Raw genomic sequence first — 23,407 nt, 5'->3', positions numbered from 1 at the left:
TTCAATCAATTCTTTAAAAGGAGGAGCTTCAAGATGGCGGAAGAGTAAGACGCTGAGATCACCTTCCTCCCCACAAATACATCAGAAATACATCTATATGTGGAACAACTCCTACAGAACACCTACTGAACGCTGGCAGAAGACCTCAGACCTCCCAAAAGGCAAGAAACTCCCCACGTACCTAGGTAGTGCAAAAGAAAAAAAAAGAAAAAACAGAGACAAAAGAATAGGGACAGGACCTGCCCCTCTGGGAGGGAGCTGTGAAGAAGGAAAGGTTTCCACACACTAAGAAGCCCCTTTGCGGGTGGAGACTGCAGGTGGCGGAGGGGGGAAGCTTCGGAGCCGCGGAGGAGAGCACAGCAACAGGGGTGCAGAGGGCAAAGCGGAGAGATTCCCGCACAGAGGATCGGTGCCAATCGGCACTCACCAGCCCAAGAGGCTTGTTTGCTCACCCGCCGGGGCAGGCGGGGCCGGGAGTTGAGGCTCGGGCTTCGGTCGGATCGCAGGGAGAGGACTGGGGTTGGCGGCGTGAACACAGCCTCAAGGGGGTTAGTGCACCACGGCTAGCCGGGAGGGAGTCCGGGAAAAAGTGTGGAGCTGCCAAAGAGGCAAGAGACTTTTTCTTCCCTCTTTGTTTCCTGGTGTGCGAGGAGAGGGGATTAAGAGCGCTGCTTAAAGGAGCTCCGGAGAAGGGCGCCAGCCGCGGCTAAAAGCGCGGACCCCAGAGACGGGCATGAGACGCTAAGGCCGCTGCTGCCGCCACCAAGAAGCCTGTGTGCGAGCACAGGTCACTATCCACACCTCCCTTCCGGGGAGCCTGTGCAGCCCGCCACTGCCAGGGTCCCGGGATCCAGGGACAACTTCCCCGGGAGAACGCATGGCACGCCTCAGGCTGGTGCAACGTCACGCCGGCCTCTGCCGCCACAGGCTCGCCCCACACTCCGTACCCCTCCCTCCCCCCGGCCTGAGTGAGCCGGAGCCCCTGAATCAGCGGCTCCTTTAACCCCGTCCTGTCTGAGCGAAGAACAGACGCCCTCAGGCGACCTACACGCAGAGGCGGGGCCAGATCCAAAGCTGAACCCCAGGAACTGTACAAACAAAGAAGAGAAAGGGAAATCTCCCCCAGCAGCCTCAGGAGCAGCGGATTATATCCCCACAACCAACTTGAGGTACGCTGCATCTGTGGAATACCTGAATAGACAACGAATCAACCCAAAATTGAGGTGGTGGATCTGGAAGCAACTGTAGCCTTGGGGTTTGCTGTCTGTGACTGACTTGTTTCTGATTTTTATGTATATCTTAGTATAGTTTTTAGTGCTTGTTATCATTTGTGGATTTGTTTATTGGTTTGGTTGCTCTCTTCTTTGTTTTTATTAATTTTTTATTTTAATAATTTTTTATTTTTTAATTATCTAATTTTATTTATTTTTTAAAAATATTTTCCTTTCTTTCTTTTTTTCCTCCCTTTTCTTCTGAGCTGTGTGGTTCACTGGGTCTTGGTGCTCCAGCCTGGTGCCAGGCCTGAACGTCTGAGGTGGGAGAGCCGAGTTCGGGACTTTGGACAACCAGAGACCTCCCTGCCCCACGTAATATCAATCGGCAAGAGCTCTCCAGAGATCTCCGTCTCAACGTTAAGACCCAGCTCCACCCAACGGCCAGCAAACTCCAGTGCTAGAGGCCACAAGCCAAACAGTTAGCAAGGCAGAACACAACACCACCCATTAGCAGAGAGGCTGCCTAAAACCATAATAAGTTCACAGACACCCCAAAACACACCACCGGACACAGCCCTGCCCACCAGAAAGACAAGATCCAGCCCCATCCACCAGAACACAGGCACCAGTCCCCTCCACCAGGAAGCCTACACAAGCCACTGAACCAACCTCACCCACTGGGGGCAGACACCAAAAACAACGGGAACTGTGAACCTGCAGCCTGCAAAAAGGAGACCCCAAACACAGTAAGTTAAGCAAAATGAGAAGACAGAGCAATATGCATCAGATGAAGGAGCAAGGTAAAACCCACCAGACCAAATAAATGAAGAGGAAATAGGCAGTCTACCTGAAAAAGAAGTCAAAGTAAAGATGATCCAAAATCTTGGACAAAGAATAGAGAAAATATAAGAAACGTTTAACAAGAACCTAGAAGAATTAAAGAGCAAACAATGATGAACAACACAATAAATGAAATTAAAAATTCTCTAGAAGGACTCAATAGCCGAATAACTGAGGCAGAAGAACAGAAAAGTGACCTGGAAGATACAATAGTGGAAATAACTACCACAGAGGAAAATAAAGAAGAAAGAATGAAAGGAATTGAGGACAGTCTCAGAGACCTCTGAGACAACATTATATGCACCAACATTTGAATTATAGGGGTCCCAGAAGAGGAAGAGAAAAAGAAATGGTCTAAGAATATATTTGAACAGATTATGGTTGAAAACTTCCCTAATATGGGAAAGGAAATAGTCAGTCAAGTCCAGGAAGCACAGAGAGTCCCATACAGGATAAATCTAAGGAGAAATATGCCAAGACACATATTAATCAAACTATCAGAAATTAAATACAAAGAAATAAATTAAAAGGAGCAAGGGAAAAACAACAAATAACATACAAGGGAATCCCCATAAGGTTAACAGCTGATCTTTCAGCAAAAACTCTGCAAACCAGAGGCGAGTGGCAGGACATATTTACAGTGATGAAAGGGAAAAACCTACAATCAAGATTACTCTACCAAGCAAGGATCTCATTCAGATTCAATGGAGAAATTAAAACCTTTACAGAAAAACAAAAGTTAAAAGAATACAGCACCACAAAACCAGCTTTACAGCAAAGGATAAAGAAACTTCTCTAGGCAGGAAACACAAGAGCAGGAAAAGATCTACAAAAACAAACCCAAAACAATCAAGAAAATGGTAATAGAAACATACTTATCAATAATTACCTTAAATGTAAATGGATTTAATGCTCCAACAAAAAGACATAGACTGGCTGAATGGATAAAAAATCAAGACCTGTATATATGCTGTCTACAAGAGACCCACTTCAGACCTAGGGACACATACAGACTGAAAGTGAGGGGATGGAAAAAGATATTCCATGTAAATGGAAATCAAAATAAAGCTGGAGTAGCAATACTCATATCAGAAAAAATAGACTAAAATAAAGACTATTACAAGGCACAAAGAAGGATACTACATAATGATCAAGAGATTAATCCAAGAAGAAAATATAAGCATTGTAAATATTTATGCACCCAACGTAGGAGCACCTCAATACATAGGGCAAATGCTAACAGCCATAAAAAGGGAAATTGACAGTAATGCAATAATAGTAGGAGACTTTCACACCCCACTTTCACCAATGGACAGATCATCCAAAATGAAAATAAATAAGGAAACACAAGCTTTAAAAGACACTTTAAACCAGATAGACTTAATTGATATGTATAGCACATTCCATCCAAAAACAACAGAATACACTTTCTTCTCAAGTGCTCATGGAACATTCTCCAAGATAGATCATATCTGGGTCACAAATCAAGCCACGGTAAATTTAAGAAAATTGAAATCATATCAAGTATCTTTTCCAACCACAATGCTATAACACTAGATATCAATTACAGGAAAAGATCTGTAAAAGAGACAAACCCATGGAGACTAAACAATATGCTACTAAATAACCAAGAGATAACTGAAAAAATCAAAGAGGAAATCAAAAAATACCTAGAAGTAAATGACAAAGAAAATATGACGACCCAAAACCTATGGGATGCAGCAAAAGCAGTTCTAAGAGGGAAGTTTATAGCAATGCAGTCCTACCTCAAGAAAGAGAAACATCTCAGATAGACAACCTAACCTTAGACCTAAAGCAATTAGAGAAAGAAGAACAGAAAAGCAAACAAACAAACAAAAAAAAATACAAAAGTTAGAAGGAAATAAATCATAAAGATCAGATCAGAAATAAATGAAAAAGAAGTGAAGGAAATGATAGCAAAGATCAACAAAACCAAAAGCTGGTTCTTTGAGAAGATAAACAAAGTTGATAAACTATTAGCCAGACTCATCAAGAAGAAAAAAGAGAAGACTCAAATCAATAGAATTAGAAAGGAAAAAGGAGAAGTAACAACTGACATGCAGAAATACAAAGGATCACAACAGATTACTACAAGCAACTATACGCCAATCAAATGGACAACCTGGGAGAAATGGCCAAATTCTTAGAAAAGCACCTTTCAGGACTGAACCAAGAAGAAAGAGAAAATATATACAGACCAATCACAAGCACTGAAATTGAAACTGTGATTTTAAAACTTCCAACAAACAAAAGCCCAGGACCAGATGGCTTCACAGATGAATGCTATCAAATATTTAAAGAGCTAACACCTTCTCAAACTCTTCCAAAATATAGCAGAGGGAGGAGCACTCCCAAACTCATTCTACGAAGTCACCATCACCCTGATACCAAAACCAGACAAGGATGTCACCAAAAAAAGAAAACTACAGGCCAATATCACTGATGAACATAGAGGCAAAAATCCTCCACAAAATACTAGCAAACAGAATCCAACAGCACTTTAAGAGGATCATACACCATGATCGAGTGGGGTTTATCCCAGGAATGCAAGGATTCTTCACTATACACAAATCAATCACTGTGATAAACCATATTAACAAGTTGAAGAGGAAAAAACATATGATCATCTCAATAGATGCAGAAAAAGCTTTTGACAAATTTCAACACCCATTTATGATAAAAACTCTTCAGAAAGTAGGCACAGAGGGAACATACCTCAACATAATAAGGACCATATATGACAAACCCACAGCCAACATCGTTCTTAATGGTGAAACACTGAAACCATTTCCACTAAGGTCAGGAACAAGCCAAGGTTGTCCACTCTCACCACTGTTGTTCAACATAGTTTTGGACGTTTTAGCCACAGCAATCAGAGAGGAAGAAGAAACAAAAGGAATCCAAATTGGAATAGGAGAAGTAAAACTGTCACTGTTGGCAGATGACATGATACTATACATAGAGAATCCTAAAGATGCTACCGGAAAACTACTAGAGCTAATCAATGAATTTGGTAAAGTAGCAGGATACAAAATTAATGCACAGAAGTCTCTTGCATTCCTATACACTAATGTTTAAAAATCTGACAAAGAGGGCTTCCCTGGTGGCGCAGTGGTTGAGAGTCCGCCTGCTGATTCAGGGGACATGGTTCGTGCCCCGGTCCGGGAAGATCCCACGTGCCGCGGAGCGGCTGGGCCCGTGAGCCGTGGCCGCTGAGCCTGCGCGTCCGGAGCCTGTGCTCCGCAACGGGAGAGGCCACAGCGGTGAGAGGCCCGCGTACCGCAATCAATCAATCAATCAATCAATCAATCAATCAATAAATAAATAAATAAATAAATAAATAAATCCAGAAGAGGAAAACAAGCAAGAGTTTTACTTTGTTTTGGCTGTTCCTCGCGGCTTGCAGGGTCTCAGTTCCGCGACCAGGGATTGAACCTGGGCCCTCACTCGGGCCCTCAGCAATGAAAGCACAGAATCGTAACCACTGGACCACCAAAGTTCGGAGTCCTAACCATTGGACCGCCAGGCAATTCCCAAGAGTTTTATGTTGTAGTCTTAGAGTATGAAAGGCTTTTTCCTAGCACGATTTAGAAAACACACACACACACACACACACACACACACACACACACACACACACAGAAGCTGTAAAAAAAAATTAATGAATCTGACTACAAATAAATAAATGAAAACCAAATAAGTCAAAAGATGATCTGGGGAAAAATTCTTGCATAACTGAAAAAGACTAATTTTCTTTATATTTAAAACGTTCTTGGATAAACAACAAGGTCCTACTGTATAGCACAGGGAACTATATCCAATCTCCTGGGATAAAGCATAATGGAAAATATTTTTAAAAGAATGTATATATGTGTAAAACTGAGTCACTTTGCTGTACAGCAGAGATTGGCACAACGTTGTAAATCAACTATACCTCAGTTTTTTAAAAAAGTTCTTATAGGGACTTCCCTGGTGGTCCAGTGGTTAAGACTCTGCCCTTCCAATGCAGGGGACACGGATTCAATCTCCGGTCGGGGAACTAAGATCCCACATGCGGCGCCACTCAAAATAAATAAATAAATAAATAGGAAAAAAAACGTTCTTATGAACCAGTAAAGAAAAAACTCAAAGTGAAGAGGGCAAACTATGCAAACTGACCCTCCACAGAAAAAGAAATATGCAGGGTTGGTCAAATGTGATAACAGCGCTCAACTTTACACATATTTGAAGTGACGTTCACTAAAATAACAAAGTATTGGGGCTTCCCTGGTGGCGCAGTGGTTGAGAGTCCGCCTGCCGATGCAGGGGACACGGGTTCGTGCCCCGGTCCGGGAAGATCCCACATGCCGCGGAGCGGCTAGGCCCGTGAGGCATGGCCGCTGAGCCTGCGTGTCCGGAGCCTGTGCTCCGCACCGGGAGAGGCCACAACAGTGAGAGGCCCGCGTACCAAAAAACAAACAAACAAACAAAATAAAACAAAGTATTATATTTCACCTAACAGAAAGCAAAATTTTAAGTTTTATGATGCACACTATCAGTGAGGATACAAGGAAATTGGCAGTCTCAAAATCTGTAGGAGTGAATTTGCCAAGAGCTATTAAATTGCAAAACTCAAATGGTCTTTGATCCAGCAACACCACTTCCAGGAATTTGTCCTAGAGACATGTCCACACATAGAAGCAAAATGGATGTTCACTACGTCATGTTTATTATAGCAAAAGGCTAGAAAACTATACACATGTCCATTGATGAGGGAATGTTTAAATAAATTATGGTACATTCATGTGGTGGAATACTATACAACGATGGAAAAGGTGAATATAGGGATCAACTAGTCCTATCACACCATGCAGGGTAAATCAGTACAGAGACACCAAAAGGCAATTTGGCAATATCTGTTCTAATTGAAAATGTTTACATAAATGTCCCCAGCAGAAGCAGCCTGCCTTAAGCAATGCTATGCAGCACTCAGAGAGAAGGAATCTAAGGCACATTATTGAGTGAAAAGAACAAGTGACCAAATGTGTGTGTATGTGTATTTATGTTAAACTGTAATAACTTAATCTTATGCAGGATGTTTCATTTTGTGCAAAGAAAAAAAAACCTATTCTCATTATTGAGTTTGCAATTCAAATTTAATTTTCCAAAACTTAAAAAGAAAAGAAAGGATCTTGAAGTTATATTGTCAATGTGCATGCCTGAATGCTCTGTATATACTCTCGGTTGTAGAGAGACAAGACAGAATGGATGATTAAGGTGAGAGGGACTGTGAACAGATAAATGTAGGAATAGACTGAACAACGTCTGGAAGGACACAGGAAACCATTGAAGGAAGGGATGGGATTGGGACGCTGGCATATGACAGAGGCTTATGTGAGGTGATGGATGTGTTAACTACCCTTATTGTAATCATTTTGCAATATATACGTATATCAAACCATCATGTTGTACACCTTAAACTTACATAATGCTATACATCAATTATATCTCAGTTAAGCTGGTGGGGGGAGTTGATGGGAGGTTTATATTCATTGTAAACCCCTCCGTGCTGTTTGGATTTTAACCAAGTGCATAATTTTTTTTGAAGTTGGGAGAAGCACAAAAACATTTTTCCACCTCACAGGACTGCTGTGCTGAGCAAAGCCTTGCAGTTGAGGAGGACACAACTTCCAAAACGTTTGTCCAGCCCAGTACTTCCTCGTCATCCTTCAGTCCTTGGCCCAGAATCTACCCCTGGACCCCCAGACTGCAGTTCATCCCCTCCAGTTTGCCCCTGTAGCTGCAAAGAGTTATTTCTAATACTCATATCTGACCTGACCATCCCCTGCTCAAACATCTCCCATGGCTCCCCATTGCCCTCCTACTTCAGTCATGGATCTCCCTTCAAGAAAGGACTTGCGGTACAGCTGCAAGGAGAGCTATTAGCTGATAGCCTCCAGCTATAGGGTCTCTGGGCTCTGCTGTAGCGTTCAAGCCAAGTCCACACTTTGCTGGGCAGCCCACAGCCAATGACTGAGCACGGTGGGCCACTGCTGCCTGACCGTTTCTGCCCAATGTGACACTCCCCTAATGGCAGCATCGCTGCCCATTTTTATCTTTTATCCAATATTGGCTTACCAAAGTACGTGAACTGACACCTTTGAAAACTCTTAACATGGTATCCAAAGCATTCCAAGAAGGGCTTCCATTACTGGCTCCAGCCTTACTGGGGGCCCCTCTGTTCCTCACACTGTATATTTCCCAAGGACCCAGCCACCTTTACTTCCTCCCAAACATTCCAGGCCCACTTCTGCATGCTTCCATCCTGGCCTTTGCACAAGCTATCCCCTTGGCTTTGGCACTGTCCACTACACACACCCAGAGTGGTGAATTCATATTCACTTTTTTACTAGCAAGCCTCATCTCCTTTCCTCTGTGCCCCAGCCTTGCCCATGTAGGACTCCAATGGGACTAGACACTGAGTTGGGTAAGGGCAGGTGGTGTAGACATGTTTACTGAACAAAAAGATGGATGACTTTTTTACCCCCAAAGATCTCTTGGGAATCCCTGGAATAGACTATTAAGTGGGAATTAGAGAAAAGAGCAAAAATTAAGGGAAATGAGGGTCTTTGGGGGAAGACCAAAGGCAGAAAAGCAAGAGAGGGGAAAAGAATTTCATATACTAAACATGTATTGGGTGGCATCTGTTCTACACATATTGTCACAATACTCCAAGTAGCCCTGTAGGGGAGAGATTCCCCACCCCACCCCCAATTTATAGAGGAGAAAAATGGTATTCAGATAAGGGAATTGGTTTTATTAAAGTCACATAACAAGTTAGTGGGGCATTAATGTGAACACTCAGATCTTTGTGTCCCAAAAGACTACAAACTTTCACCTGCTATTCAGACTGGGTATCAGACCCTGCCTCTGGGCTCTGCTCCTATTCCCACTAAGCAATAATGACAGAATCAACAAAAAAATCTTTCTACTATCCCAGCTGGGGAGCAGAGACAATGAGAAGGGTTCAGGAACAGACCATGAGGACCTGCACCCACCATTCAATTTCTTTAGGCTCACGGTCCCTCAGGAGCTCTCACACCTCCTGCTGGCAGCGTTCCTGGTATTCTGGGTACTTTGCAAGGTTGTACAGGACCCAAGAGAGGCCACTGGCTGTGGTGTCATGGCCTGAGGGTCAGCCAGACAGGCTTGGGTCTCTGGGCTACTACAGCACCAGAGGGTGGACAGCACCATGTTAAGCCCCGCCCCCCCCACCGCCACCACCCCCCACAAAGACGATGGGAAGGATGGGCAAGATGGGATGATCCAGGGCCCAGCTGCCAAGTCCCTGGGATGAAGAGACCCCTGCCTATTCTGTAGTCCCACACTGGGACCCTCACCTTCAAACATGAAGGTGTCAGCCTCAGCTCAGGTGTCCTCATCTGACAGTTCTTTCCCATCTTCATCCTGGAGAGAAAGCAAGATCCTCCAAATCACACCAGTTCTGGGGACACCTGAGCCTAACCTGAGATAGTCCCTGAGCTCCAGCGTCCAAGCAGGATTCTTCCCTTTTCATCTCCAGAGCCCACCCCACAGGACTCCTCCTTAGTCTCCTGCCTCCTGTTTACTCCTTCCAGATAGCCTTCTACACAGTCACATCTAAAACTTCTCTCTGACCTGTCCCTCCCTTCCTCAAGCACCTTCTATGACTCCCTAGCACTCTCTGGATCAAGTCCAAGTTCTTTGACCTGACATTTGAAAACAAGGTCCAGCCTATCTCTTGAATTTAGATCCCAGAGAAGCGTACCTTGGCCAGCAGGAGCACATCAATGAAGTCCAAAGTCTCGGCCTTAGCCTTGGCCTTGAGGAAGTCTTGGGAACCCTGACTAATGAGGGTGCAATGCCGCTCCTGATGACAGCCTCTGTGAAGTCGTGCACCAGGTCGCAAGCCCCATGGAAGTGCTGCACATCGCGGGTGAGGTAGTACAGGAGGTCCATGTGCAGGAAGATCTACTCGGTCCATTTCATCACAAGGGCACTGAGCTCCAAGATGGCAGCAATATATTCGCTGGGTTTCCTACAGGGTCAGACCAGAGAGAGCCTTAAGAAGCAGTATTGTGTATCTGTGGGCCATCTGTTCTTAGAGACTGTTTCCTGATAGGAAGTCTTGGGAACCCTGATAGGAGGAAGCTCCGGGTTTCTAGGCTTCACATATTTTAAGCTGCTGCCTCCCTTCATGATCTCATACTGCAGGAGCACGTCCAGTCAGTAACCCAGGACCACATCCCATCCAGAAAAGAATGCCCTTCAGTCATGTTTCTCTCTCTGCCTCCCATCTCTGTGAACTGCCTCATGTCCTAGATCTCAGAGCAGAGCTTGGGAATCATGCTCATCTCTCCACTCTCCCACACAACATCTAGACCTGCCATTCTTTCTCAGTTTCCCCCAAATCTGCCACATTTTCTCCACCAAGCTCAAGTTTCCTCCCCTCTGTGGTCTTCTCACATCCTGTGTCTACACAACAATCAGTCTTCTCTCAAGTCGGATGTTCAAGCTCAGCTTTGACCACAACTCTCATCTGGTCAAAGACCTTCTGTGGCTTCCTGGAAACATCAGGGTAAAGTCCATATCCTCTTTGTCTGACTTCAGAATGTCCTTAAGATATAACTGCCCACTCCTCCAACCTCATACCCAAGGCGTCTCCTCACTGTTACACATGTTCTGCTCATCCTAGCCTCCTGGTCTTTATCAAACAGTTCTACCTACCTGAAAGGATAGCTCCTTTGCTTTCCCTTTCCCTGTCCTTCAATGTCCAGCTCTGACACACCTCCTCCAGGAAGGCCCTTCTGATTTCCCTGGTCAGTCCTCCCTCCCCCATCTACTCCCTTGGGTCTATGGCTCATGTTCCCAGGCCCCGGGCTGAGACTTACTCCTGGCAATTGCTGTCGAAACTGAAGACACATTTCTGCAGACTGTCCAGGGTCATGAGACTGATGTGTTCAAACATGTCCATACGAGTGCTGCCCTCTGAAGCCAGGCACTGCCACTTGGCCTGGACAGAGAAGAGGGCAGAGCTGGGGCTGAGACTTCCCCCTCCTGAGCCCCTCCCCAATCTCAACCACCTGGATGGACTCCCCCAGACCTGGCCTCTTGGTCCTCTGCCCCAAGCACTTATCTCCAGGGAAGACAAGGCTTGAGTGGGAGTGGAAGCTGTTACTATCAAGACAAGAAGACCCCACAGCTGGTAGTCAGGAGACCTGGTTTCAAGGTCCAGCTCTGCCTCTTATGTTCTGTGTGCCCTTGGTCAACTCATTGCTTTCCATTTGGCTTTTCCAAATGGAAATTTGGAATTCCAAATTCCAAGTGTCAAATTTTAGTAGCAGTTAAGATGACCTGCTTTGGTGTTGGACAAACGAAGTTAGAATTCCTGCCCCACCACGTACAACTCACTTACTAATGAGCAATCTTGGGCAATTTCCCTAACCTCTCTGACCTTCCATTTCATCATCCTTAATATGGCCATGACAATCATCTCTACCTCATAGGATTGTGAAAATAAATTAGACAACACATGCCATGGACTTGGCCCACAATTTCTGATATACAGTAAGTGTTAAATAATTGTTAACTACCATCATCATCTTTATCATTATCATAGTGGTAGACAATTGCAAAAATGTCCCCAATTCTTTATCCCTCCCTTTACCCTCAGTCTTTGCAGTGAGATTTTTCAGCTCTTCCATTAGGAGGTGGAACCTGTTTCTCTTGAATCTGAGCTGAGCTAGGACTTGCTTTGGTCAACAGGAGGTGGAAACTATCGTGTGCTAGTTCTGACACCAGGCTTCAAGAGGTACTGCATGTTTCTGCTCATTCTCTTGGAGCCCAGCCTCCACCACGTAGTCAAGCCCAGGCTAGCCTACCGGAAGATGAGAGACAAATACAGGAGTCCATTGTCCCACCAAGGCCATCCTAAACCAGCCGAGAGCTACCCGAGCCCCAAACATGTGCCAAAGCTGAACCTGGATCAGCAGAGCTGTCTTCGGAACCTACCCATGACCATGAACACATGAATAATTCCAGCTAGGATGAGAAGAATGACTCAACTGACCCATCATCTCATGAACAATAACAAACACTAATTCTTTCGAGTCCGTGAGTTTTAAGGTGGTACCTAATGCAGAAAGAACTACTATGCAATCTTCATCATTTCTGTCCTGAATTTACAGAGCCTCCACGAAGCAGACTAGAAACTAAAGCCTTCTGAGCACCTACTATGTGCCAGGAACACGATTGCACGACATCATCTTGATGACTCTTTAAGAAGGGATTATTATCCCGATTTTACAGATGAGGAAACTGAGGCTTGGAGAGGAAAATCAGTGACCCCCAAAGCCATCCAGCAGGGCCAGGATTCCAGACCATATGTGTGTAAGCCCACTCCCCTTTTCCTAGGGCTCCAGCTGGGACCCAGAGTTCAAGAAACTCACATGCATCATGTCTGCACTCTTGGTGAAAATCTTCATATACGGCTTCAAAATCTTGAAGTGGAAGGCAGGTGTCGGCAGGCATCGATGGTGGTTCCACCTTTCACCGGCACTCAGCAGGAGCCCATCCCCTAGCAGAGGCAGCCATGAGGAGTGAGCAAGGGCGGCACCTTCCCCTGGGCCCCCAAGGTTGTCCTCACCCCCTTCACTCACAGTTACTCACCCAGCCAGGGATTCAGGAAGATGTAGAAAAACATATCCTTGGGTATGATAGTGGCTGACATGAGAGCTAGAACACGGAGAGGGGGAGGGAAGGACTTTTGGTGGGGGCTGGAAGCTCCCAGGGAGGGGTCTACATTTCTCCTCCAAGCCCAGTATAGCTTGGAATGGGACAATGAACAGAGGAACAGGGAGGAAGGGGGAGGTGGGGGGGGGACCAGACAAGGCTGTAGCACAGAGTAGAGCAAAGGCAGACCCCAAAGACACAACCCTATATGCTTAGACACACCCCAACATGACACAACATGTCCCAGCATGCCTTGACATGGCTCCTACATGTCTAACATGTGCTAAACACCCGAGCACAGCCCAGCGCTCTACAAAATGCCTTTACAGGGACCGAGGACACCACGCTTGCCCCAGCACTCTCTGACATCTCCTGGAACATCCAACATGGTAGACCAACAGTGTTGAGTTTCCACCATTCAAAACTGAAAAAGTCTTTGGCAACCAGAGAGAGCCAGGGACCTGCCTAGAGTTACCCAGCAGGTCTCTGTCGATACTGCCCATTCCCCTGCTCAACCTGGTCTGTCCAGGAGTGGAAAGGGCTGGGAGCAGGGGCAGGGGAGAAGCTGGGGTGGGGGCTCCTGGGAGAGATACCTGTGGCCTGGAGCAGGGGAGCAGTGAAGGTAGGATGGACAAGTCGCAGGATGGGATAGAAAGGCCCCATCCACCAAAGGTGGACCTCGTGGAAGTAGTGGCCCAGATCTTCCACCAGCCGCATGCCCTCCTCATTGCTCGTCACCTGGGAATGGATGGGAATAAGGCCAGGCCTGGCAGGGGGCCTCAGAAGCTACAACTTCTCATACATCCCCCTACCCACCACACCCACTCACCCCCTTCTCCCCTTCTACCTGGATTATTGATCTATACTTCTCTCCATCTCACTAAGTCAGCTTCTCTCTGTTGGCTTCTCTTTTTTTTTTTCATGTCTCTCTATGTACCTCTCTCTGTCCCCTTACTCTCTTCATCCCTGTGTTTTGACAGAAAGAGAGAGAGGAGGGATGGGGGAGAGAGAGAAAGAGGGTGGGGGAAAGAGGCAGGGAGAGATAACAGATAGATGATAGATAGATAATAGATGAATGGATGGATGATAGAGAAATGATTAGATGATGGGTGGATAGATGGATGGATAGAAAGATGGATGGATGGGTGGATGGATGACTAGATGATGGATGGATAAATGATGATGGATGGATAGATAGTTGTAGATTGATGATAGGTGGACAGATAGATGATGGATGGATGAATAGATGGAAAATGTATAGATAGATGATAAATAGATAGATGATAGATAGATAGATAGATAGATAGATAGATAGATAGATAGATAGATGTGTTTGTATCTGTGTATATGTATGTTTTTTTTGCTCCATTTATGTATACCTCTCTGTGTCCTTCTCTCTGTCTCTCTCCCTCACTCTTTCTCTGTATCTCTCTCTTTCTCTGCCCCTATTTCTCTGTCCATCTCTCCAACTCCCCATCTCTGTTTCTCATCATCTCTACACCTTCCATGGCTCCCCATCGCTCTCAGAATCAATCCCCTGTCCCTGCCTGGTCTTGAAGTCCTGCTCTCCCTACTCTCCTCTCCACCTTTTCTCTGCCTCTCACCTGCATCACTCTAGCTGCACTGAACTCCTCCCCATTGCTCAAAAGCCAAGTGTTCACTCTTTCACCTCCAGGCATTTGAGTGCACTAGTCCTATCCAGAGAATACACTTTCTCTTCTTCACTTAAAAAATGCCTATTAATTATTCCAGACCCACTTCCAACAATTCTTCCTCCAAGAAACTTTCCAGCGTGCCCAAAGAGCAGATGCCTTGCTTCCCCTCTGGGCTCCCCCAGCCCCTGTCTCTCCCTCAGACCCACCCTGACCACACAGGATTAGTGGTATCTCTAATCCTGTATGCCCAAGGTTGGAGGTTCCTCCACGGCAAAGCCTGGGGCTGATTCTCCCCAAGAATCCCCAAGCAATGTCCAGAACACCAGAATGGGGTTGGCAAATAAATGGAAGAAAGAAAAAGATGACCAAGGGTGCCCAAGAGCGGGGGGGGGGGGGGGGCGTGCTGGGACGTGCAGGGGCTGCCCAGAAACTTGCCAGGGAGGGGATCAGAGCCCTCAGATGCTGCCACAGCACCCACTACCATGTGTTCCAGGCAGGCATCTGTGGTGCTGGTGACAGACCAGGCAATGTCAGGGTGGCAGAAAACGATAAGGAAGATGATGGGGCCCAGTCAGATCATAAGCCCCTGGGGGCAGGTGGCCACCAGCTGAGTTAAGTCCCTCAAGCCCTGCTCCATTGGGGGGACCTGCAGGCAAGGCAAGGGCCATCACTCTCCAGAAGGACCCTCTGCAGTGGACAGTGTGTGGGATTCTGCACAGATGGAGGGAATCGCTGCTTGCTCTCGCTCCTTCACTCTGGGGGAGGGTCCTGGAGCCTCTTCAAGTCCCAATGATGTATCCCAGGGCACAGGGAGAAGACACGCTCTCTGCCCACAGGGAGGATGACTTTAGCTCGAGAAAATGGAGTTTTCTCATCTTGGGAGTGGTTCCAGCCCCAGGGGCGGCCACAGGAGGTGATCCCCATGGAAAAGGTTTGTGGGTAGCCAGGTAACCTCAGGACTTGTTCCTGTGTTTTGGTCCCACATCCTTTCATGTTCTGGCCCATCCGCATAGCCTTCGGTTCTCTACATGGTAAAGGGTCTACGGTCCTGGGACCTTCCAGCCCTGGCAGACCCCAAGGGACACACGTGAACTCTGCCTATCAATCAGGACAGTCCTTCTCACCTATGAGCCCCTTCTGTTGGCGAGGCTCTGTGCATAGTGCAACCTGTCTACCTATCTATCTATCTATCTATCATCTATCTATCTAGTACATCCTGTCTATCTATCCATTTCTCATAGTACTATATCCTATCTATCTATCTATCTATCTAGTACATCCTGTCTAGACATTTCTCATAGTACTACATCCGAGCCATCCATCTATCTCTCCTGAACCCATGGACACTCCCATAAGTCATGTCAATTACAAATGAAACTGAGGCCATATCCCCCAAAAGGGGAAGAAGGGAGGGTTGGTTTCTGGTGAGGCATCCCTTCCCGTCCTTCAGGACACCCCATCCAAGCCCCGGGGTGTTCCAGGTAGGTGAACATAAGTCTTTTTCACCTTTGTACCCTGCTCCCTCCTCCCTGAGGACCCTGAGGCACTTGATGAGATCAGTCCAAAGAGGGAGAGGGACTCAGCCAGGGTCACACAGGAAGAGAGACTGTAGGAGAGAGGAGCGATTGAGACCAACCTCTACAGTCAAGCCCTTGGAGGGAGAATCAGAACTGTGGGAACTTTGTAATGTTCCCGCTGCCTCCAGGGCTCTCTGAGAACATCCCAAGACCCATAATCTCAGGCAAACTTTACGATGAGCTTGGGACATACCGTTCTGTGACAAGCTGGTCTGGGGGAGGAGGGGAGAGGAGCTGGACGCTCCTGCCTTTGGCCTTGGATAACAAAGGGAAGTGACGGCGAGTTACCCAGGCCTCCACCACAACATTATCAAACATTTGCTAAATGCCTTCTGTATGTCAGCCCCTGGGCTGGGCCACTGTAGATATCGTGTCTGTCCCCAGAACTGCCATCTAGTGGGAGAGATGGATAATAAACAAATAATTGAACAATTATCTATTTAAGCATGAGCAGGGCTAAGCCATAGGTCAGGGTCTGGGGGCGGTGGGGGTCAAGGGAGGCTTAGAGAAGGTAATTATACTTGAGCCGAAAATGGATAAGGAGGAATCCACTGGGTAACCGCAGGAAGGAAAGTGCTTCCACAAGCAAAAGCCCTGCGGTGGGAAGGGCTTGGTTCATTGAGGAGATAGAGCAGAAGGTCAGAGTGACCATGACATGCACAAGGCTGAGGAGGACAGCCGGGATGAGCCAGAAAACATTTAGTCTTTATCTTCAGAGCAATAGGGAGTCAGTGAACAGTTTTCAGCCAAAAAGTGGCATGATCTAAACTGAATTTCAGAAAAAGCTCTCCAGGGCTAAAGAGAGAGTGGATGAGAGGGTACAATAGTGGCAATGAAGAGACCAGAGAGTAGGCTGGGAGGGGCTTCCTGGAGAAAGATGATGGTGGATGGGGCCATGGGTGACAGAAGATGCAGAGAGGTGACATTGAGGAGAGATTTGGGGGGCAGCACATTAGGACCAGATGCATGGGTGAGAGGAACAGGCAGGCTCAGGGGCCACAAACTATGGGATGTGGGCAACTGGAAGGATGGACTAGACTGAGGGCAGGGGCAGGGTTGGGGAGGGAGACATGAGTTCAGATTCTGACCAAGGAATGAAGTGTTTATAAGACCCCCCACATGAGGAGAGGAGGAAGGAGCTGGATACATAACCTTGGGCTCAGGAGAGAAGTGAACTTGGAATTCACTTATGGAGGGAACTGATGGTCCACTTAGGAGTTGGAGCTCTGGGTAAGGAGATGGCCTCAGGATAGAGAGAAGAAGGAGAAGGGGTTAGGATGCTGGGGCTTTCCCCACATGCAAAGGTGGAGCAAAGGAGCAGCCGAGAGGAAAAGGAGGTTCCAGGAGGAAAGGGTGGTCCACAAGCTCAGAGAGCTGCTGGGAGGTGGATGAGATGGGCCCCAACGGAGTCCATGGGATTTGGAGACCTAGAAGTCACAGCCATCATGCAGGAGCATGATGGAGGTGGGGACCAGACTGGAGCAGGTAGAGCAAGCAGAGAAAGGGAGGCAATGAGCAAAAGCATCTCTGTGCACGAGGAGACAGCAGCTCAAGCAGACCAGAGGTTTTGTGCAGAATGAAGTCCGTTGGAAATAGGCAGGTGGGGATGTACATGTCACCCCTCTGACCTGTTTTGTGACCTTCTCTCGTATCACCGTGGATAAGAGATCAGAGGACATGAAGGGTTGAGCTCACACAAGGCAAAGCTTTTCCAAAGAGCCATGAAGGAAAGCCCAAGTGGCAAGAGACTTCAGCCCATGTGCAAAGGATGAGAAACTAAGCTAGATGTATCCAAGGAAGTAGGATGGAAAGGAAGCCGTTAAACTGGGGTGTAGAGGGGACTGGACATCCTGGCAGGGTCTAGGACAGGAGAGGAGGGAAAAAAAGAAGATGGAAGGAAGAGGGGTTGTGGTCAGAGAATGTAGCCCTCAGATCAATGGCTTTGGAGGTGGTGCCTTTATGGGTGATGACAAAATCTTAAGTGTGATTGTGGATTGTGGCAAAAAGGAGGCTGGTGCAGCACAGAGGAAGGGCCTCTGGGGCTGAGGTTAAGAAAGTGGGCCAGAAGCCTCCGCCCAGGAATTTTGGCCATTAGGGCAGAGTGATTCCTTCTGAAAGGGGGAGTGGTTCACCTTTATCCAAATTGGGCAGTGGGGCTCACTGATATGTCTTGGGCGTGGAAGGCAAGATAAAAAAAGGAAGGTGCCTGAGGAAGGGGAGGAGGAGAAACTGCCCACACGTCTCCTCCAACCCAGCTGTGCCCCCATGCGGGGAAGATGGGGTGGAGGTCTTAGTTAATTCTTGTGGGGAAGCAGAAGCCCACAGAGGAGCAGACACTGGCCTGAGGCCAACAGAGATGTGCCAGGCAGGGAACAGACCTCAGACAGTGGCCCTGAGGAGGCCTAAAGATGAGCAGCGGGGACTGTGAGGCCACCAGGGGACCCAGCTCTCTGCAGCCCACCCAGAGATCCCCTCAGATGTGCACTAATGTGGGGGAGACAGGGGGGAACATGACCCCAAACAGGCTTGGGGTGAGGAAAGGTAAGAACAAGAAAAGCATTGGGCATAGAGTGAACAGAGAGGACAGGATTGGACCCAGTGGGGGAGTGAGGCAAGAGGTCTCCCTCACTTCTCTACCACCCTAGACCCCAGCCCAATCCCAGACCCCCAGGTCCCTGAGCCCCATTCCTGAACCCTCAGGAAATCCATCCACCCTGATCCCCCAGACCGTCCTGCTATCCACACTCACCAGGCCCAGGTGACCCCAAAACCAGTTCCATTTTGGGGGCTGCGGGAAACATTGGAGGCGGCGAGAATTGCTGTAGCAGGTGTAGGTCAAGGCCAGGTTGCAGGCCAGGAGCCTGGAGGCCCCGACCAGCAGCAGGAGTAACCATGGGGAGGCTGCCAAGGACCCGAGGCCCAGCCAGGACAGCCTCAGCTGCAGCATCCTATGGGGCAGACGCGGTGGAGGGTGAGCTCCTGAGGATGAAGGAACGGGGGCCGATGATGGTGAGCTGTGAGGCAGAGACACATAGAGGGACAGGAACAAGGGAGTGAGGGGCAGGGATGGTGAGTGCTGGGGGCAGGGCAAGAAGGGCTCAGAGAAGGCAGACAAGGTCTGGGAGACGGGAGGGAGACCCAGAGGGGGAGGGACGGGAGGGGGAGGGGAAGAGGGAGAGAAGAGAAAGAAAGAACAAAAGGAAGAAAGAAAGAAAGGAGGAAAGAAAGAAAGGAAGGAAGAGACGAACGAAGAAATGCCCAAACTGAAACAGTGGTGAATCAATGGAAGGTTGTCAGGGGCTCCAATTACGAGGAAACCATCATCCCTGGGGCCTTCTCTCTCCCGGGAGCCACCCTGTCTAGGGCAGCATACACTTCCTGCCCCAGGCCAGAATCCTCAGCCCCGCCAACACTAGCCTGGCACCTTCTGTCAGAGCAGCTTGTCCATCACAACTTCTGCCCTCCTCCTGGGAGGCCTTTTCCCTGGTCCGACCTCTGAACTGAGGGAGGCTGGGCTTGGCCGAGTCAGCCAATCCCTGCAAGCCTGGCTGCCTCCTCCTCGCCTGGCGTCTGCCCAAGACTTAAAACCTGAGGCTGCAGGCCAGAGAGGAACCAGCTCAGGGTCACATGGCGCAGACACTGCGCTCTCAGGACTCAGCACCTCCCACACGGGTTTGTTGGGGGATGGGCAAAGGTGACCCTGCGCCCCCAAGTTTACAGCCAGCCCTGCCCTTCCAAGGCCAGGGTGCGACAAGTAAAATCATGAATGTTCAGGTGGCAGGTGAGCAGGGCCTTGCCCAGTCTTGTCCCCAAACATCTCCAGGGCTCCTCTCCATGCGTGGGCCGGGAAGACGTCATGCACCATCTCTCAGCACAGAATTGGGAAGCTCAGAGGCGTGAAGCCTCTGCCCTCCAGAGCACACCGCCTGGAAGGTGTTCAAGTCCTTCCTCCAAGCAGCCCAGGGCCTAGGTCGAGACATGACTGCTGAAGCAGGAAGAGAGAAACCAGCCTGGCTGGGGGTTACCTGCGTCAGATTCAGGGGATAAAGGGTCCAATCGGAAGAGGGCACCTGGAGGCACGAGGGGTAAGGCTGCAAGGGGCCGAGAGAGAGAACAGGGTCCATACAGGGGAGGGCAGAGCTGGGAGATCCTGAGTGGGCATCCTCACTGTGACTGTGGGCTGTGCCGACCCTCTCCGGGCTCAGCCTTCCCACCTGGGAAATGGGAACAAGGACAAAAGGGAACACATCACATCCAGATCGTGCTCCCAAATTTCCCTGTAAAGTGGCCTCAGCCCCCATGAGGTCTCCTCGTGGTCAGGCTCCAAGATGAGGGTGAGTTTGAAGGATGGAGCTGCTGAATGAGAGGATTCGGACAGTCTTCCTGCAACAAATACAATATTGGGGAAAATGCCTAAATTTCCCCCCACCACCCCCACCCCCACCCCCACCCCACATTCCCTCCAGCAAGTTTGGGTGCGCTGCCCGAGATTCTTTCCCTCCTCTGCTGAGTTGGATCCACCTGCTGACAGGTCCATCCAGAGAAGAGCCAGGGGCGGGGCTAGGTAGGTGAGAGGCAGCAGGGCTAGCCAGATAGAGGTCGGGAGAAGCAGAGGGAAAGAAGAAGAAACGGAGGTCCAGAGAGGTGCAATAACTCCCTCCAGCCACACGGAGAAGTAATTCAACAAGACAGCACTAGTGAAAGTGAATCCTGGCATAGGATGGGTGCTCATTACGTGTTTAGGGAAGAAAGGGACCTTTATAGCCATGAACGCTAAGAACCAGCCCCTCAAAATGTGGTCCTCAGACCAGCAGCATTGGCTTTACCAGCAGCATCTAGGAGATGCAGAACTGGGGGCTCCAACCCGCAAAGGGGATGGCTGCAATTTTCTGCCCTTGTCCCCAATAAGAGGAGGAGCTTATTTCTCTTCTCCTTGAATCTCGACTGGCCTGTTACTGCTTAACTAACATTGTGTGGTCAGGCGGTGCCATGCTAGTTATGGGCCTCGAGGAGGACCTGGTGGCTTAAGTTTACATTTGCTCTTCAAACACTCCCCCTTAGAACCCAGTCGCCATGCGATAAGGAAGCCCAAGCCCCATGAAAAAGCTCTGACCAACAGCCCCAGCTGATCTCTCAGCCAACAGCTAGTGTCAATTGCCACCCACGTGAGGGAGCCACCTGGATGGTCCAGCACAGCTGAGCCTCCAGATGACCACAGCCCTGGGTGACATCACATGGTACAAAAGAACCATCCATCTGAGCTCAGTCGACATGCAGAATCATAAGAAAAAATAGTCACTGTTTTAAGTCACTGAGTTTTGGGGTCTGTTCATTACAAAGTGACAGATCATTGCCGCAGGATTATACCTACCGAATCAGAATTTATGTTTTAACCAGATCCCAGAGATTCCTGTGCTTGTTAAAGTTTGAGAGTCACTGCTTTAAGAGACCTGAGTCAGGCTCTGCAAGGTATCTTAGGAAAATTTACCCTGTCTGTTCCCTCAGTCTTTTCATTTGTAAAATGAGGAGAAAAATCTGTACTTGCCAGGTCTCTGTGGCTATGTGTTTATTGAGCATCTACTATGTTCCAGGCACAATTCTAGATGCTAGAATGAAGCAGTAAGCACAGCAGACATCCTCTCTTCTGTCAAGGGGCTCCTCTAAGGGGGAGAAGGGCAATGATCAGATAAATGATCAAGAATGTACCAGACAGTGATAGGGACATGAGGGCTTCCAGGAGGAGGTGACCTTTGAGAGGGACCCAACTGAAGAGGGAGAGTGGACTGTGTGGTTGAAAGGGCCCCATGGTCACGGGGTGAAGTGCCCAGAAGTAGACACAAGCAAGCCTGTCCTTGTTCTTTCAACACCCACACTGTGTCTGCAGTTGCTGAGTCCTTGGGAGAAACAGCTAAGGTGACAAAATTTGGTCCAACATTTAATCCAGAAGCAGGTGTTGAAGATTCCTTCATCATGGCCAAGAACTCAAAACCCAGCAGGCCTCTGGGGCCACCGGAGGGCAGGATCCATCACCCGGGTCTCCCAGCTTTCTGGATCAGATGGTAGAAGGGTAAAGGGAGACAGCATGGGGGGCGGGAAGCCTCAGGTGGGGACACTCTGTTCTGTGCCTGAGGAGGCTGGACTGTCCCCAATGGTTTCTCATCAAACAAGGAACATCTCAAATGCCAAATCACACAAGCCTGGCTTATGGAATGTCCCCCAGCCAGTGTTGGAAGGAGGGAAGCCTCTCACCCCCTGCCCCTTCTCCAGGGGTTGTTCTACCGCCATCCACAGCCAGGCAGTGGGCAAAGCTGTGCCAGCCTGGCGGGGGCAGTCACTGTGAGTCACCAGACTTGGGCACAGCCCACCACCCCTCTGAACCTCACTCTTCACATCCATAAAATGGGCTGATAAAACCTCACATCGGGGCTTCCCTGGCGGTCCAGTGATTAAGAGTCCATACTCCCACAGCAGGGGGCACAGGTTCAATCCCTGGTTGGGGAACTAAGATCCTGCATGCCATGCAACATGGCCAAAAGAATAAATAAATAACCTCACAGACAGTTGCAAGAGTCTTACCAGACACAGGCAGAGAGAGTAGGGGAAAGTACCTTTCAAAATGGTATGTGAGTAGAGGTTCAATTATAAACAAAACTTGTAAACGTGTATGCGTGCACATGTTTGTATATGCATTGAAAAAATCCAGTAGAATCCACACAACACAGTGGAATTGGAGGAAGTAGAATTGGAGTCTCTAATGCATTTTTCATCCACACTGAGCTGCTATAACTTCTATCACTAAAGCACAATTTTAAAAAGAAATAAGGATTTGGCACAGTGAGGGGCACATAGCTGGCACACAAAACAGATGAGCAGTTCTTATTTGGTGTCACCGTAAAGACACACCTCCCAGGAGTCAGCCTGGAGTCTCTCTGGAAGAAGCATGCAGGCTGCCTGATGGCTGGAGTTTCACCTTTCCTTCCTCGGCTGTTGGGAAGGAACAAGTTCTGGATTCAGCAGAACTGAGTTCAAATCCAAGTGCTGCCACTCACTAGCTATGTGACCTTGGGCAAGTCAATTGCCCTCTCTAAGCCTCATGTCCTCCTCTGTAAATGGAGAAGTGGATTTATACCACCCAGGTAGTTCATTCCTCAGCAACAAAACTGTGCTTGACCAACTACTCTGTACCAGGCACACTGCTAGAACTCAGGACATGGGATAAACAAGATAGACAAGGTCTCTGGATTGTTGTGCTCATGTCTGATGAGGGAAGCCAAAAGGAAATAAGACCAAGTCAGATGGTGGTAGTAATGAAGGAAATTAACAGAGTGAGACATGCTAGAAAGTGACCAAG

At 48.3% G+C, this 23,407-nt stretch overlaps 1 protein-coding gene and 1 long non-coding RNA gene across 2 annotated transcripts in view; both read right to left on the bottom strand.

Annotated features, from left to right (window-relative positions):
• LOC117311891 (cytochrome P450 4F2-like) overlaps positions 1 to 19,484 on the bottom strand; it is a 70,357-nt gene extending 50,873 nt beyond the window's left edge. The window contains 4 exon segments of the mRNA XM_073801934.1: positions 12,542 to 12,669; positions 12,762 to 12,855; positions 14,997 to 15,125; positions 18,806 to 19,484. Coding sequence (XP_073658035.1) covers positions 12,542 to 12,669; positions 12,762 to 12,855; positions 14,997 to 15,125; positions 18,806 to 19,003 — 549 coding nt within the window. The 5' untranslated portion in view covers positions 19,004 to 19,484.
• LOC101322723 (uncharacterized) lies at positions 6,769 to 11,340 on the bottom strand. Its single transcript, XR_012330585.1, has 3 exons — positions 10,985 to 11,340; positions 9,862 to 10,131; positions 6,769 to 9,521 (listed from the first exon to the last, which is right to left on the bottom strand). It is a non-coding gene; the product is annotated as an uncharacterized lncRNA (long non-coding RNA).
• Positions 19,485 to 23,407: the final 3,923 nt, after the last annotated feature.

Source organism: Tursiops truncatus, chromosome 3 (genome assembly GCF_011762595.2).
Source record: "Tursiops truncatus isolate mTurTru1 chromosome 3, mTurTru1.mat.Y, whole genome shotgun sequence".
Taxonomy (NCBI): Eukaryota; Metazoa; Chordata; class Mammalia; order Artiodactyla; family Delphinidae; genus Tursiops; species Tursiops truncatus.
The sequence above is the reverse complement of the archived record's forward strand: the minus strand, read 5'-3'. Positions and strand labels throughout refer to the sequence as shown.